At 62.1% G+C, this 15,270-nt stretch overlaps 1 protein-coding gene across 1 annotated transcript; it reads left to right on the top strand.

Annotated features, from left to right (window-relative positions):
* The first annotated feature begins 424 nt into the window (after positions 1 to 424).
* Positions 425 to 14,434, top strand: LOC142003519 (lysosomal acid glucosylceramidase-like). The gene is made up of 12 exons (XM_074980535.1): positions 425 to 533; positions 5,556 to 5,623; positions 6,574 to 7,029; positions 7,366 to 7,557; positions 7,682 to 7,828; positions 7,948 to 8,081; positions 9,233 to 9,405; positions 9,621 to 9,858; positions 10,002 to 10,226; positions 10,314 to 10,477; positions 11,969 to 12,094; positions 12,301 to 14,434. The coding sequence occupies exons 3-12, from the start codon at positions 6,963 to 6,965 to the stop codon at positions 12,401 to 12,403; spliced, it is 1,569 nt and encodes a 522-aa protein (XP_074836636.1). The 5' UTR covers positions 425 to 533; positions 5,556 to 5,623; positions 6,574 to 6,962; the 3' UTR covers positions 12,404 to 14,434.
* The last annotated feature ends 836 nt before the right edge of the window (positions 14,435 to 15,270 follow it).

Raw genomic sequence — 15,270 nt, forward strand, 5'->3', positions numbered from 1 at the left:
GGGTGTTGGCCTTCAGGGGCAGAGCCAGGAAGGGCTCAAAGGAAGTGACTGGGCCAGGCCCTGGCTGGGGGGCAGGGAAGCCAGTGAACCGGGCTGGGGCAGGGGCTGAAGAGCATCCTTGGGCGGTGCCATGGTCCTGCCCCACTGACAGAAGGGCCAAGGGGAGGTGACAGCCTTGGCACAGGCCCTGCTGAGGCAGCCAGGATTCTGGTGGCCTGTCTAGTTTGGCTCCTCCATTGCTGGGCTGGGCCCAGGGCAGTTTGTCCTCAGCTACCTCTGAGTGCTGCTCCAGGAGTGCCCCTGAGGCGCTGGCCCCACCCAGCTGGTCCTGAGGCTGGACCTGGCACGGGGGCAATGAGTGGGGAGCAAGTGACCCATCAGCCCCGACGCTAATGGCCTCCATCCTGCTCTCAGGCCTAGGTGCTGAGCACTGGGTGCGGGGCTTGTGCTGAGCAGGACCAGCGCCACATAGTCCAGGGGCACCAGTATCGTGGGCTGGGTGCATCTCAACTGGACAGCGCCTGGGGCAGCAGGTGAGTGTGTGACCCGGGGTCCCTCCTGGAGGCAGCTCAGCCCCTGCGTGTGTCTGGGGAGCTGCCTTGCTCGGCTGCAGGCATTCCTGAGGCCGAGGGAGTAAGGAGGGGTTGGTCCCTGTCTTGAGGTTGGGGTGGGACGTGCAGGACAACTTGTAACTAGAGCCGGCGTGGGGATGGGCAGGGAGGACCTGCTGGAGGGAGACCAGGGCGTGGGAGAGATGGGGTGAGGGGCAGGCTGCAGTGGGGCACTTGGGGTGTGGGTGCTAGGAGAGTGGGGCCAGGAGCAGCTCTTGAGGCAGCTGGGAGAGGGGCGGTGGGCAGCACAGCAGCAAGCTTTCGACTACGGCCCCAGGGGGCGCAGTGAGGTAGGACCCTGGGGCCTAGGAGCACTGAGTGGCACACCTCACTGAGGCAGGGCAGAGAAGGGGGTGACATGCCTGGGTGGTGGAGAGGCAGGACACAGGGCTCCCCCAGCTCTGTCTGGGCAGAGCACAGGTCACTGGGTGCAGCACCTGAGGATGGCCTGCTTGCCTCCCGTGGAGCTGAGTGCAGCTCATGTCCCTGCAGCAGGCGTGTGGATGCCAGCGCCGGGGGTCAGAGTTGCACCAACTGCATCTTCGTCAAGGACCGCCTGTGTGCAGCCATTAGGGCTGTGAGCACCTGTCGGAGCACTGGGAGCAGCTCTGTGGGCTGGTGAGGGGGTTCCCTACGAGCCTGCCCTGACTGGCGCACTGGTGCCAGAGCTGCTCAGCAAGAGGGGCAGGCTCCAGGGGGAGGGGTTAAATCCTGCACCACAGGGAGGTCTTTGTGAGGGATGGTGCTGGGGTGGTCAGGGACGTCCCACCTGGATCAGGTTTTTGAGTGACCCATGTGTTGGTGCGCAGCACAGCAGCCATAATGGGCATGGCAAGCAGGGCTTGGAAGGTGCCCCTTCCCCGCTGACCAGCCTGCTGTGTACACAGGCGCCCCAAAAGCCCATCCTGGGCGCCCCGTGGCCCGGCAGTAGCTATGCTATCCAGCAGAGGGTGCAGCGCCCCAGGGTGCAGCTCAGAGATGAGCAGGGTGGGGTGCTGGGTGCGCTGCAGTTCGGGCTGGGAGGAGGAAAGGGGCCTGAGTGAGAGGAGTCCAGCCCTGATGTGACAAGGCGGATTGTGGGGTTTTTATTCCCCTGGCTATAGCAACCGTGCATTGCCTTGTGCCGCCCCCGTGGTGATGGCAATTTTGGTGTGAGGGCTGCTTCCATGCGTACAAGGGCTGGGCCCGTGGTAACCTGAGCCTGGGAGGGGTCTCCAGGTGACGGAGATGTCTCCTTTCGGGCGGGAAGGAGGACAAAGGCCAGAGGACGGGCCTGGCAGGTTTTGGTTTGAACAGGGCTGCTTGGAGAGGGGGCTGTCTCGCCTGGCTTTTGGAGCTGGGGCCCTGGCTCTGACCCCCTCTAGGGCCCTCTCCCCAAGATGGATGGTACTGATGGCTTCTGTGCTGACAATTCTGTTCTAGGCTGTCCTTGTTCTACCCGCTGCATGAGTCGCCTCTAACTGCAGATGGGACACAGGGCTGGGTGCCCCCACACTCCATGACCTCGGCCGGGTGGGTGTCAGTGTTGTTGGGGCTGGGCAGCTGTCCGCTTTGGGGTTGCCTGTGGCTGGGGAGGTCATAGGAAAATCCAGCCTGCCTGGGTGTAACTGTTCCGTGTGTGCAGCCCCTTGCACAAGGAGCTGCTGTCCGTGGGGCTGCAGCATGCCCCCGCCTCTCCCCACACACGTGAGAGAGCAGCCTGTGCTCGGTGCAGCTGGCGTTGTGCTCTGGGGCTGGGGGCAGCCCTGCCTGACGAGGGCAATGGGGGCACGGCCTGGGCTGGCTTCTGCTCTGGGGTCAATCAACGTGCTGCAGCTGGCACATGCTGCACCTGCTGCTGTGCTGCCAGGACATCTAGGCCACTCCCTGGGAGTCCAAGGGCACCAGCGCCAGCTGCTCCTGTGACACTGCCCACCAGGAGCAGCTGGAAGCCCCTTAATGGGCCGGACTGTCATGCCCACGGCAGCCCCTGCCTGGAGGCAGCAGAGCTGAGCCCGGTGTGGGATACGTGTGCTGCAGGGAAGCCTCCGAGATGCACCCGGCATCTGGGATTGCAGAGGTGGGGAATGAGCTCTGTCGAGCGTGTGCTGCCCTGTACCGTGCCATGTGCCTCGGGCTGGGGCTGGGGCTGGCAGCAGCCAGGTCCCAGCAGACCAGTGCACGCAGGATGGCCAGGGAGCAGCAGGGTACACCCAGCTGCATGGCTCCCACACATGCTGATTTCGTGCACCACTCAGTGCACCCCCTCCCACCCTCCAGGAGGAGCCCAGCCCAGCCCAGGCGGAGGAGGCGAGCGCTGTGTGGAGGTATTTTGCACAGGTGTTGGAATGTGGTGTCACGGGACGCGGTGTGTGCTGGGAGCAGATCTTGGAAGAGCAGCACCCCACCGTTGGGCGCCTGAGCCACACTGCCAGGACCACTTTCCACTCCATGCGTTTGGAGCCGCTTACCAATGGATCCTTGGGATGGAGCAGGGCGGGGATGTGCATGACAGACCAAGCAGCTAACGGGACGACCCCCCTGCTGTCTGTCACCTAAGCTGGCAGAACAAAAAGCATTCCAGTAGCACTTTAAAGACCAACAAAATAATGAAGGTGGCGGGAAATGCCTCTGTCCCTGAACAAAGAGCGGGGAGGAGCCCAGCTGGGTTTGAATCTGTGGGGTGGTTGGAAGCTGGGAGTGGGCTGAAAAGGAGCCAGCCTGTGCTGAGGGCAGACTAGACCCCAGATGTGGGCACCCCTCGGCCTCCTCTCCCCAGGATGGATGGGAATAACTGACTGCCTGCTGTACTGACACCTCTGCACTGCACAGCGCTTAGCCACAACAGCGGGTTTGGGTTAACGACCGCTCTTCACACGCTTTTACAACGTTTCTCTTAGCTCTGAGCTCAGCATCAGTTACGGGTAAAGGACGACAACCTGGTCCTGCATTAGACACAGTTCAGAGTGTTAAGCTACGGGGCCAGCAGTGGCTGGACCAGAAGCCAGTGCACAGCGGTGCTCATGAGTTTTCCTCATCGAACCACGGGTCAGGGAGCGCACCCCGGAGCTCTGCCTTGGCTGGGCTGCCCAGCGGTCGGGGGGCAGAGGCATAGCCACAGCTGGTCACCTTGAGTTGTAACTGAGCTGGGGGCTTCTGCAGCCTTCCCCTTCGTGGCCTGCCCAGGGAAATAGCCCCATCCCTGAGCCATGTGTCCCTCCCCTGGGGCCTTGCTGTGGAAGCACCTGCACTGCTCGGCTCCCAGAGCTTGCAACTGTTCCCAAACACGGCTGCGGCCCAGGCTGGTCGGAGAAAAGGGCACGGGGAGAACCTCCACGGCGAAGGGCAGAGGAAGCTCTTGGCATTTCTTGCTGTCTGAGGAGCACAAACTGGCAGTGGCTGGGGGCAGGAAGGTGCTTGAGCTGGCTCTTCTCAGCGTTGCCCCACAGCCTTTGCCTGCCTGCCAGGCTCTTCCCCTGCCTCCATGCTAGGAAACCACCTCCCGAGCAGGGCTGGCTCCAGGCAGGCCAGGAGGAGCTTGCCTCCCTGTGTTTGCATTTAGTGCTGGCCTGGGAGGGCTGGTTCTGCCACGGCCCATGGCAGGCAGCTGAGACCCAGCCAGGAAAGTGAGCACACCTGGTGCCTGCAAGCAACTGGAACGTCCAAGACTTGTTTAACTCTTCGGAGACTGGGGGAAATGCCCCTTCCCTACCTGAGCCACACTGCAAACAGCACAGCTTGTCTTAGTGAAGCTGTCCACCTCCTCCTCCTGGGATGCCCCAGGGTAATCGCCGCTCCTAGCCTGGGGCTTTTCTGGGCGCTACAGAGCAGCCAGTGGGTCCTTGAGGCAGGGACTGCTCTCAGGGGTTCCCTGGAGGCCAGAGCACCTGCCAGTGCCCATCCCTGCTTCCCAAGGCTGGCAAAGGTGTCCTGTGGGCACATGGCCACTGGGGTGACTGACGAAGACATGCCTGGGCAGGTGTCACCCTGTGGCAAGCCATCTCCTCACCACACAGTGAGGGGGGGATCATGTGGGGCTCTGCCATATGCCCAGAGCAGAGTGACTGGTGGGAGCAGAGCTGGCGAATGGAAAACGAAGAGTAATCGGGTGCAGAACTGGTGCTGTGAGATGTGGCTGGAGGCAAGGTGAGGTCTTGGCGGGACTCGGACAGCACTGACCAGTGGGGACCGCCTGTGGTTCTCTGTCTTTCCTTGCTGGAGACCCGAGCAGTTAAACTTGGGTGGGCTTCGGGGATCCTGAGATAACAGCTGGGAAAGGATGCCAGCAGAAGTGGTGCACTGTGGGCCATTACGGAGGAGAAATGCTGAACTGTCCCTAGCTTCTGGCCTGGCCTGGCCTGGGGAGTGAGGAATCCCTGCCCTCCCACTGGGCGGCATCTCAGCCAAGTTCCCAGCCTCCTGCAGACTCAGGGACCCATGGCCCCGGCACTGCATTCGTCCACCAGGTGTGGGTGGGTCTGCTGCTGGGCTGTGCAGCAGAGAAGTCCCTCTGGATGTGCAGGAGTTCTGGGGAGTGGTGGAGGACAGTGGGCTCCCTGGGGAGTTGTCTCTCTTTGCCCTGTGCAGCACGCAGGCCCTGCCCTGCTCGTGAGTCGCGTTGTGTGAGTGGAGATGTGCAACTGCTGTGGGAGGGTTGGAGCAAGTGTTGCAAAATCTTCCCTGATTCCCCTGGGGATTCAGTCAGCGTCAGGACCTGCCTCTTCCCAGGACAGACTCTTCCAGCTGAGCAAGTTAGCACTCTGCCTCCCACAGAGCTGCTGCTCCATCAAGCAGGGGCCGCAGCTTCCCAGCCTGCTGGGGAGCCAGGAGAGGCAGCTGCCTGGGCTCGGCTGGCCAGGTGAGTGGGGCAGATGTGGGCTGTGGGGAGCATGAGGCTGCCTGAGGCTGTATGGGGCATGCTGACCCAAGGGAACACAGAGTGTGCTCATGAGTTAACCTTCGTAGGCTGCATCACCCTGCACCCGGGCAAACTGAGGCTCCGTGCGGCAGAAACTTGCCCAGTCCCAGGAGTGGTAAGTCCCAGCAAGCCCCGACATGCCACGTGCAATGCACCAGGGCTGTGGGAAGGGACACGGGGGACCAGTGTTTGTTTTGCCCCTTGCTCCCTGTGCCATGTGAGGGCGGCAGAGACGTCGCACCTCAGCACAGCCAGGCTTCTGCCAAGGACTGTTGTGGTGACTCAGGGCTGGGCCCTCACGTGAGTGCCTAATGCCAAGCGAGTTCTGCTGGGTGGGAAGGCCTGCGGGGTTCTCTGTGGGCTGTCAGGGCTGCACTTGGCCAAGCCCGGAGCATGCTGCCACCTGGAAGTGGAGGTTAAACGCACCTGTCCATGCCGTGAAGGGCTTGGCTGAAGCTGCCAGGTACAGTATCTCCCAGGGGCCTGGACTGGCTGAGCCACAGGTGGCAGCGCAGGGAGGCGTGTTTCAGCCTGCTGCAGGGGCTGGGCGGAGGAAGGAGGAGCAGCCACTGGGGGCTGTGTGGGAGGGTCCGGGGCAGAAGAGAGAGCAGCTCTGGCAGGGGGCTGCCTCTGCATGCAGCGGGGGAAGCAGGTGTGGGATGGGTTGAGCGGTGCTGGTGCCGGAGCATGGCTGGCCAGTGCCCAGAAGGTGAGGGAGGCAGCGGCTGGAGCTGACAGAGCAGCAGGAGGGTGTCATGGGCAGGGAGAGTCCTGGCTGGATCCTTGTGAGAAGCAGGCCCCAGCATGGAGAGGGGTAGAAGCAGGAGCAGGGAAGGAGCCAGCCCAGGGCCAGGACAGGAGCTGTGGCTGCAGGGGCAGAGCAGGTAGACAGGCTGGGGTCCCAGATGGGGGCGCAGCCCCTGCAAGGGGAGCTGGACAGGGCAGCCTGAGGGTTGGGGACACAGAGCTGAGTGCAGGAGGCAGGCTCAGCTCCGCCCATGCCAGGGGGGAGGTGTGTGAAGGTGGAGGGGACTTTGCTGAGCCCGCTGGTTCTGTCCCTTACAGCCCATCGTGGGTTGGCTCCTTGACACCTCATGTACCACTCCAGGAGTGCCCCTGCGGCACTGGGCCTGCCTGGCTGCACCTGAGAGAAGCCCTGGTGTTTGGCTGGGCGGCAGGAGAGAGAGGTGACATTGGGCCTGGAGTTAGCAGACCAGCTGTGCTCTCCGACACGCCCTCCGGTGCCAGGCTGGGCTGGACAGGCGGCCGCCTCCTTTTGTGCTGCTCCAGGAGTGCCCCTGCGGCACTGGGCCTGCCTGGGACCCAGGAAGGAGGCAGCGAGTGGGGAGTAAGTGACCAGGCAGCTCCAACACTCCATCCTGCTCTCAGGCCCAGGTGCTCCGCACCGTGCGCAGGGGCTGGCTGCAGGGCTCGCGCTGGGCAGGAGCGGTGCCATGTGGGCCGGGTGCGCCAGCATCGTGGGCTGCGTCCTGTTCATGCAGATGGTGCAGGGGGCCGCAGGTAAGTGCTTTTGTGTGTGTGTGTGAGAGAGAGAGAGAGAGAGACACAGACACAGACCTGGAGGGAGGCTCCTTTCCAGGGGCTGAAATGGGGCAGCCCAGCCACCACCCTTCCCAGGCTGTGGGCCCGAGGCTGGTGCAGGAGTCCTGGGGTTTGAGGGCCCAGTGGGCTGTGCCGAGAGCGTAGCTGCACCGGGCCCGTGTGGAGGGACCTTGCTCAGGGGTGCCCCAGAGCTCAGAGGAATGGGACTGACCTGGGAATCCTCTCCTGGGAGGGCAGGGAAGCCCCAAACCATAGTCAGCCCTCCCCCCACCCAGTCTGTGTCCCTCTCCCTAGGTGGCCATCCCTGCAATGCCAAGGACTTTGGCCATGGCTCTGTGGTGTGTGTGTGCAACGCCTCCTACTGTGACACGCTGGACCCCGTGGTGGTCCCAGCCCGGGGCGCGTACGCCAAGTACGAGAGCAGCAAGGCAGGCAAGCGGCTGGAGCGCAGCGAGGGGAGCTTCCAGAGCGACGCCCCAGCCCCAGGTACCTGCTGCTGGCCCGGAGGACGCCAAGGGCAGGGCTGGCGCTGGCCCTATGCCTCCTCCACCCACCCTCCAGCCCTTGCTCCAGCCGCAGGCACTGAGCTGTGCTGCTCTCTGCCCCTCAGAGCTCGTGCTGAAGCTGGACGTGGCACAGCGGTACCAGACAGTGAAGGGCTTTGGTGGGGCTCTCACGGACTCGGCTGCCGCGAACATCAAGGCCTTGTCGCCGGGGGCCCAGACCAACCTTCTCAGGTCGTACTTCTCCAAGGAAGGTGAGTGGTGGGGCTGGGTGGGCAGACCTGTGCCCAGCACAGCCAGTAGGGGCCAGGTTCCCTCCTCCTCTGGCCCCTCAGCTGGACATGGGGCCAGCTGACCTTCCTGTGTCCCCCAGGGATCGAGTACAACCTGGTGCGCATCCCCATGGCCAGCTGCGACTTCTCTGTCCGCCTGTACACCTACGCCGACGCTGACGGGGACTTCGAGCTGAGGAACTTCAGCCTGACCAAGGAGGACACCCAGCTGAAAGTGGGCAGCACCGGGAGCCGGGGAAGGGGATTGGTCAGGGGCCGGCACGGGGGGGCGGTGAAGGGGACTGGCTGTGGGGCACAGATGAGGAGCCTGCACTGAGGGGAAGGGAGCAGGATGGGGCCAGTCCCAGTTTGCTGCATGCCCAAGCTCCCAGGCTGTCCTGGTGCAGGTGTTTCCTGTGGGCACCGTGGGTTGGGCTGAGCCCACCCCCCGGCCCTTGTCCTGGTCCCTCCATCAGCTGCTGGCTTGGCAACCCAGACAGCCCCTGGGCAGGCATCTCCCAGCCCCTTCTGGGTGTCCTTGTGGGGGGCCCTGGCTCAGTGGGTCTGGGCCATGAGGTGTCATTTCCCAAGTATTCCGGAGTCCAGCAGGCCTGGGCCCTGCTCTCACCAGGGTTTGTCCTGTATGATGTTCGAATACTGTGCAGGCCCCCGCTCCCCTGGGGCAGCCTGACATGGGGGTTCCTGGGCCTCCTCCCCGAGGGCAACCTGGCATGGGAGCTTCTGGCCCCCTCCACCGGGGCAGCCTGGCATGGGGGTTCCTGGGCTCCCTCTGTAATGGGGCTCAGGGGGTCCCCAAACTCTGCACCCCATCCGCAGGCTGGAGTGACTCACTCAGCAGAACAGCGAGTTTATTACCCAACTGGGCACAGCGTGGTACAGAGGAGTCAATGTAGCTGGCAGAGACAGCCAGTCCCATCCATGCTGGAGAGAGGAGGCCCCAGGGGACCCCCAAGCCGGGGCCTCACCCCCTCCTTGTTCTCTCTCTCTCTCTCCCAGCCCAGACTCACTGCTTCCCAACTCCCAGTCCCCATTCAAACCCCTCAGGCTCCACCTCCCCCTCTGTCTGCAGCCCAGAGGTGTCACCTGGTCGCCAGGTTACCCCAGCAGGAGCCCCCCACCCTCTGTGACACACACACACACACAAAACATCACATCCTCCTCCAGGGCAGTCTGGCCTGGGGGTTCCTGGGCCCCTCCCTCAGGGCCACCTGACATGGGACCTCCTGGCCCTTGCCCCTGGGGAGGCTCTGGGTGGAAGGGGACTCTCATAATACCCCGAAGTTCTGTGTCCCTGCTGTGGGACATGGGGTCTAGGGAGATCTGCTCCCTGGGCCACTGCAGCTCATGATCTCTCGCCCTCCCCAGATTCCCATCCTCCAAGAGGCCCAGGCGGTGGCCAGGGTGCCGCTCTCCCTGTACGCCAGTCCCTGGACGTCCCCTGTCTGGCTGAAAACCAATGGAGCCATGACGGGCCGGGGCACGCTGAAGGGGACGCCAGGGGACAAGTATCACAAGACCTGGGCCAACTACTTCATCAGGTGAAGGGCGGCCCAGCCAGGATGTGGTGGGCTCTTGGGTGCAGCTGGCTCTGGGGCTGTGCTAGGGAAGGAGCTGGAGGGGAGTTGAGGGAGTCTGTGTGAACTCCCTGAGCTGGTAGATGGTGGGTGAGGGCAGTATGGGCTGGTCTCTGCACCCCCAGAGGGGTGCTGGGGGGCAGGGCTGGGGCTACTAACATTTCTGGTCCCGACCCCAGGTTTCTGGACGAATATGCCAAGCACAACCTGACATTCTGGGCGGTGACGGCTGGGAATGAGCCCACAGCCGGTGAGATTGTATTCTACCCCTTCCAGTGCCTGGGCTTCTCCCCCGAGCACCAGCGGGACTTCATTGCCCAGGACCTGGGCCCGGCGCTAGCCAACAGCTCTCACAAGGGCATCCAACTCATCATTCTGGACGACCAGCGAGTGATGCTGCCCTACTGGGCAGAGGTGGTGAGTCTGCATGCCAGGGCCCTGCCTGGCACTCTTGCTGGGGAGGCAGCTGTTCTGAGCGGGCTGCATGGGGCTGGTTCCAACCTGGCCCCTGCCCCCAAGGCAGCCTTGGTAGCAGGTGAGCCCTTCTTCCTCTCTCTCAGGTCTTGAAGGACCCAGTGGCTGCCAGCTACATCAATGGCATTGGCATCCACTGGTACCTGGACTTCCTGGCTCCCATTGACCTCACGCTGTCCATCACACACCACCTCTTCCCCAGCTACTACCTGCTCTCCACAGAGGCCTCCACCGGCTCCTACTTCTGGGAGCCCAGGGTGGTGCTGGGTGGCTGGGACCGAGGCAGCCAGTACAGCCACAGCATCCTGACGGTAAGCTTCCGTGGCGCACGCTGCTGCAGCCTCCTGCCAGGGAGGGGAGCCAGGCCCCCAGCTTAGCTGCTCCATCTCCGCTCCTAGAACCTGAACAACTACGTCACCGGCTGGACTGACTGGAACCTGGCCCTGGACACAGAGGGGGGGCCCAATTGGTCCAAGAACTACGCAGACAGCCCGGTTATCGTGGACAGCAGCAAGGATCTCTTCTACAAGCAGCCCATGTTCTACCATCTGGGCCATTTCAGGTGAGATGGGTGCCCCAAAGAATGCAGGCGGCGCTGCTTGGTGTGACTGGCAGTGCCTGTTCTGTGCACATGAACAGGGGTGGCCACACTCATCATGTGTGTACATGTGCCTGCACATGCAAGGCTCCTTTTGGGATGACCCCCCGCAGTGGTGTGACAGGACCTGCTGCACGCAGCACTGGCCCAGTGAGCAGACAGCCATGCACTAGCTCTCAGCAGGCTGGAGAAAGGGAGCGTTGTCCTGACCTAGCTCCCTAGAGCCACACTCTCCTCCTGCCCAAGGATCAGTGCTGGAGCTGGCCCCCTCCTGTCTGCTCAGTTGGTGTAGCCATGCTGGGCCGAGTAGCAGAGCCACAAGGCAGGGTAGGTACGCTCTGTCTGAGCCACTGCCACTGCTGAGAGAGACTGGCCCCACACAGCACTTGTCTGCAGCTCTGCTGCCGGCAGACAATGCCACCTCACCCACCCTCTTGTAGTAGTAACAGAGAGAAAGGCGTGCTAGTCTATATGCCATCAGAGCAGAAAAGCCATCCAGTAGCAAAGAGTTAATGGGCACAAAACAGATATAAGAACGCTCCTGATCCACAAACTGGTCAGCCAGCATTTTAATGGAGTGGGCCATTATGTTAATGACTTAAAAGTTTGCATGTTACTGAAGAGGAATTTTCACAACACTCATGAAAGAGAGTCTGCTGAATTCTCTTTTATATTCAAATTTGACATGTTAACGTGGTTTGAACCAGGATGGGAATTTTCTGGGTCAGTATAGGGGCTCGTTTGCATACTTGGCTTAATCTAATTCTTGACCCCCCCAACTCCCTTCTGCCCCTCTGCTCTCTGATTTGCTCACCTTGAGCATTTTTTTCTGATTTGTCCACCTTTATTACTATTTTTGATTCTCTGTCCCTTAAATATTGAGTCTGGTCTGGTCTGGCCGTGGGCTGAAGAAGTGGGTCTGTCCCACGAAAGCTCCTCACCTAATAAATTATTTTGTTAGTTTTTAAAGTGCTACTTGACTGCTTTCTTGTAGTGTCTGTCTCGCTCCTCCTGCCACCCTTCACCCTAGCATGGAAGTCCCTGCACACATGTGAATGGGGACAGCACCAGCCTCGCCGACCTCCCGGCGAATCAGGCTCTGCTCGGGGCTGACAGTTCAGTGCATCTCCCTGTGTGGGGCAGGTGGGAGGGGCAGCATAGAGGTTCTTGCTCTGGTGAAGGAGCTGGCCAAAACAAAGGCTTTGCAGCCTTCCCCACTGGCCCTCAGGCCTGGACTCACCCCGGGACTCGTTCCAGAGCTGGATGCCCTCGGCCAAGAATGCGCTGCCCTGGGAGCTGCCTGGCTGCGCCTGGATCTAAATGCAGCACTGGCTGGGGTGGAATCCTAGCCATAGAGTGTGCAGGGACCTCGCTTTAGTCCCACGCCTGCAGCTGTGGCTCCAGGCATGTTCGTCCTCCTCCTCCGTACACTCACTGCTCCACTCATCATTGCAGCAAGTTCATCCCTGAGGGCTCCCAGCGTGTGCGGCTGGACATCTCCAAGAGGTGCGACAGGTGCAACCTGGAGTATGCAGCCTTCCTGTGCCCAGACGGCATTGCTGTGCTTGTGGTCCTGAACCGGTGAGTGGTGGGCCTGGGCTGGGGGCTGCTGGTGTCCGAGGGGGTCAAGTGCCTGGAGGGTGGGTGCCCAGGCAGGGGGTTCTGCAAGGGAGTGCAGGACCCTGCTGGGGGGAGCAACCCCCCCAAAGCCCTTCACTGTGCCCCCACAAGTTTTCCATGGGGGCCCCTCCCACCTCCCGTGTGTCATTGCCCCTCATTCTCCCCAGGTACCCCACGGACCTGCCATTCGGGATTTCAGACCCCAGCATTGGCTTCATTCAGGCTGTGGCTCCAGCTGATGCCATCCAGACCTACCTGTGGCGACGCTAAGGATAAGGAGGCGGCCCAGGTGGGCAAGACTGCAGCTGTGGGGGAGAGGGGATAGGAAGGACACGCCCCCTGCGCTGAGCCCTCTCCATTTAGCCCAGCTCTGGGGCAGCAGGAGGGCCTTGGGGTTGGGTCCTACCTCGCCCAGCCAGTTGAGTGCAGGGACCTGAAGGATCCAAGGGGTGAGGGAAGGTTGGGCGCAGGGGTTCCCAGTGAGTGTCAATGCTGTGCTAACCTGCATGTCAGTGATGGCCCCAGCAGCCTGGGCTGAGCACAGAGCGTTTGATATCTGCCTTCCAGCCCTGGGCTCCCTCATTTGCCGTCTCCAGCCTGCTGGCCTCTTCCCACTGCACCAGGGCCACTGTCTGTTTTAGTACAAGCAACAGGTCTTCCATACCTTTGTGTGGTGGTGTCGGTTCCTACCCCGCCTGCCCCTGGGGGCTGGATGCCAGCCAGCACCACTGGCTGAGGGGGAGGGGGCACGTGAGGCTGAGGAAGCCTCAGGGCATCTGATCTGCTGTTCCATTCAAGGAGACCCAGCACTTTGCCAGGCCTGGGGCAGCACCAAAGCCCCAGGCTCCCACCGCCATGCAGGGTGGGGGACTTCAGGGGCAACTTCTGGGCCCCTGAACTTCATGCGGACGGCCGTGGCCCATTGCTATCCAGCGCGCGTGCGCGCACGCACGCACGCACGCACACACGCACACACCGCCCCCGGGGAGGATGTGTGAGAGGGGGCCATCCCCATCCTGCGAGCTGAGCCGAGCCAGGCCAAGCTGAGCCAGCCTGTGGCCACAAGTCCCGTGGCTGGGGCCCAGCACAGGCGCATTGGCGGCTGCAGGAGAAGGCTGGTGTACAGTGATTAGAGGGGCCTGGCTGCAGGCATGTTTGGGCTGGGCCTGTTAGTGCCAAGGAATGCCCACTCTCACGGGTGCTAGGGTGTGGCCTGCGCCCCGCAGCCAGCCAGCCGAATGGGGTGGTCCGAGTGGAAGGTGTTGCGGAATCAGGCAGCCGGGAGCGTAATGGGAGCACTGACGTCAGCCCAGCCTGCGGTTCCTTTCCAAAGGGAGCGGGAGTCGGAGCCGGAGCCGGGCTGCTGCGGTTTTGTGCTCCTGTGGCAGGGAGGTCAGGGAGACCAGAGCAGCAGCTGTCACCCCCCCTCCCGCCCCCAGGGCCCCTGGCTAAAGGGAGAATGCAGCACATACTTCCAACATGATGTTATCCAGGCGGGAGGGGAGGTGGCGTGGAGGGAAGCCGGTTGAGGGGTGAGTCAGTCTCCCCTTAGGGTGAGGGACAGGGCCCCTGCCTGCTGGGCCAGCAGCTGGGAGGCCCAAGGCAGCTGTCCTGCTGGCTGGGGCTGGGTGCAAGGAGAGGCTGTGCCCCAGGCCCCATGGCACTCCCTGAACCCTCACACCCAAGCTGGCTGCCCAGGGGAAGGCAGAGGTATCCCCTAATCTCCAGGACAGAGTGAGCTGGGCATACTGAGGTGAGGTCAGCACAGCCCCAGGGAGTGGGTGGGAAGGCTCATCAATGCTGACTGCCATGCCCCAACCCAGCAGCCTTGCACGCTGTGCACAGGGTGGTGCTGAGCCTTGGCAACGTGACAGGCCAGGCCAGGGCTGGGGACTGGGTCAGCACCTGAGAGCCCTGCTCAGGCTGGGCCAGACTGGGCCCCCGGCAGCTGCACCCAGGGATGGCTGACAGCAGGCCAGCTGCAGCTGCGCCAGAGGAGCTCCTGTGAAGCACAGCCAGGCTGGCTAAATGGGAGGGAAACGGGCCCTTGCATTCCCATTGGCCAGCCCCAGTGCTGTGCCAGGCGCCCTGCGCAAACAGGTGAGGGCTGTGTAGTGCAAGCAGCTGCCCGGGGGCTGCTTCTGCACAGGGAATCAGGCTCGTCTGTTGTCCTTGTGTGGCTCCAAGCGCCAAGTGGGAGGCACAGCACAGCTGGAGCCCAGCACTAGCACCTCACCTGCTGCATGGCGCAGAGCTCTGTTCCCCTGGCCCGGCCCGGCCCTCAGCTCTGCACCCCCAGTTATAGGAAGGATGCGGATACACTGGAGAGGGTCCAGGAGAAGGCGACTAAAATGATTAGGGGGCTGGAGCATGTGACGTATGAAGAAAGGTTGAGGGAATTGGGACTGTTTAGGCTGCAGAAGAGAAGACAGAGTGGGGACTTGATAACAGCCTTCAACTTACTGAAGGGAGGTTACAAAGAGGCTGGAGAGAGGCTGTTCACAGTGGTCACGGATGGCAGAACACGGAACAATGGTCTCAAGTTGCGGCTGGGAAGGTCCAGGTTGAACATTAGGAAAAACTTTTCACTAGGAGGGTGGTGAAGCATTGGAACGGTCTCCCCAGGCAAGTAGTGGAGTCTCCATCCCTGGAGGTGTTTAAGTCTCACCTCGACAAAGCCCTGGCTGGTGGGTTTGGTCCTGCCTAGGGCAGGGGGCTGGACTTGATGGCTTTTTTAGGTCTCTTCCAGCTCTATTGTTCTACAAGTCTATGTTCTATGCCAGGCCCAGAGGAGCCTGCGTACCATACATACAACACCATGCACCACTCTTCCAGCATCTCTACCTCAGACACCTGCTTCCAGCCCCTCCATCAGCACTCTACCGCTCAGTGCTCTTGGTAGTGCCAGCTCCCAGGGACTCTCAGCTGGCCACCATGCCCGCAGGACTGCAAACAGCTGTCAGCTCTGAAGAATTTCTAACATGCACCAGCTGTCAGGGAGTGGCTGGCCCCTCTCAGATGGGGTGAGGAGGCTTCCCTCTGCTCTCACTGCCCTGGGGGCCAGCCCCTCTCCCACTCACAAGCAGTCAGCCCATGCCCCCTGCTACCTACAGTCAGGCTTGCTGCAGAGCCCTGGT

This window comes from Carettochelys insculpta, chromosome 30 (assembly GCF_033958435.1).
Source record: "Carettochelys insculpta isolate YL-2023 chromosome 30, ASM3395843v1, whole genome shotgun sequence".
Classification (NCBI taxonomy): domain Eukaryota; kingdom Metazoa; phylum Chordata; order Testudines; family Carettochelyidae; genus Carettochelys; species Carettochelys insculpta.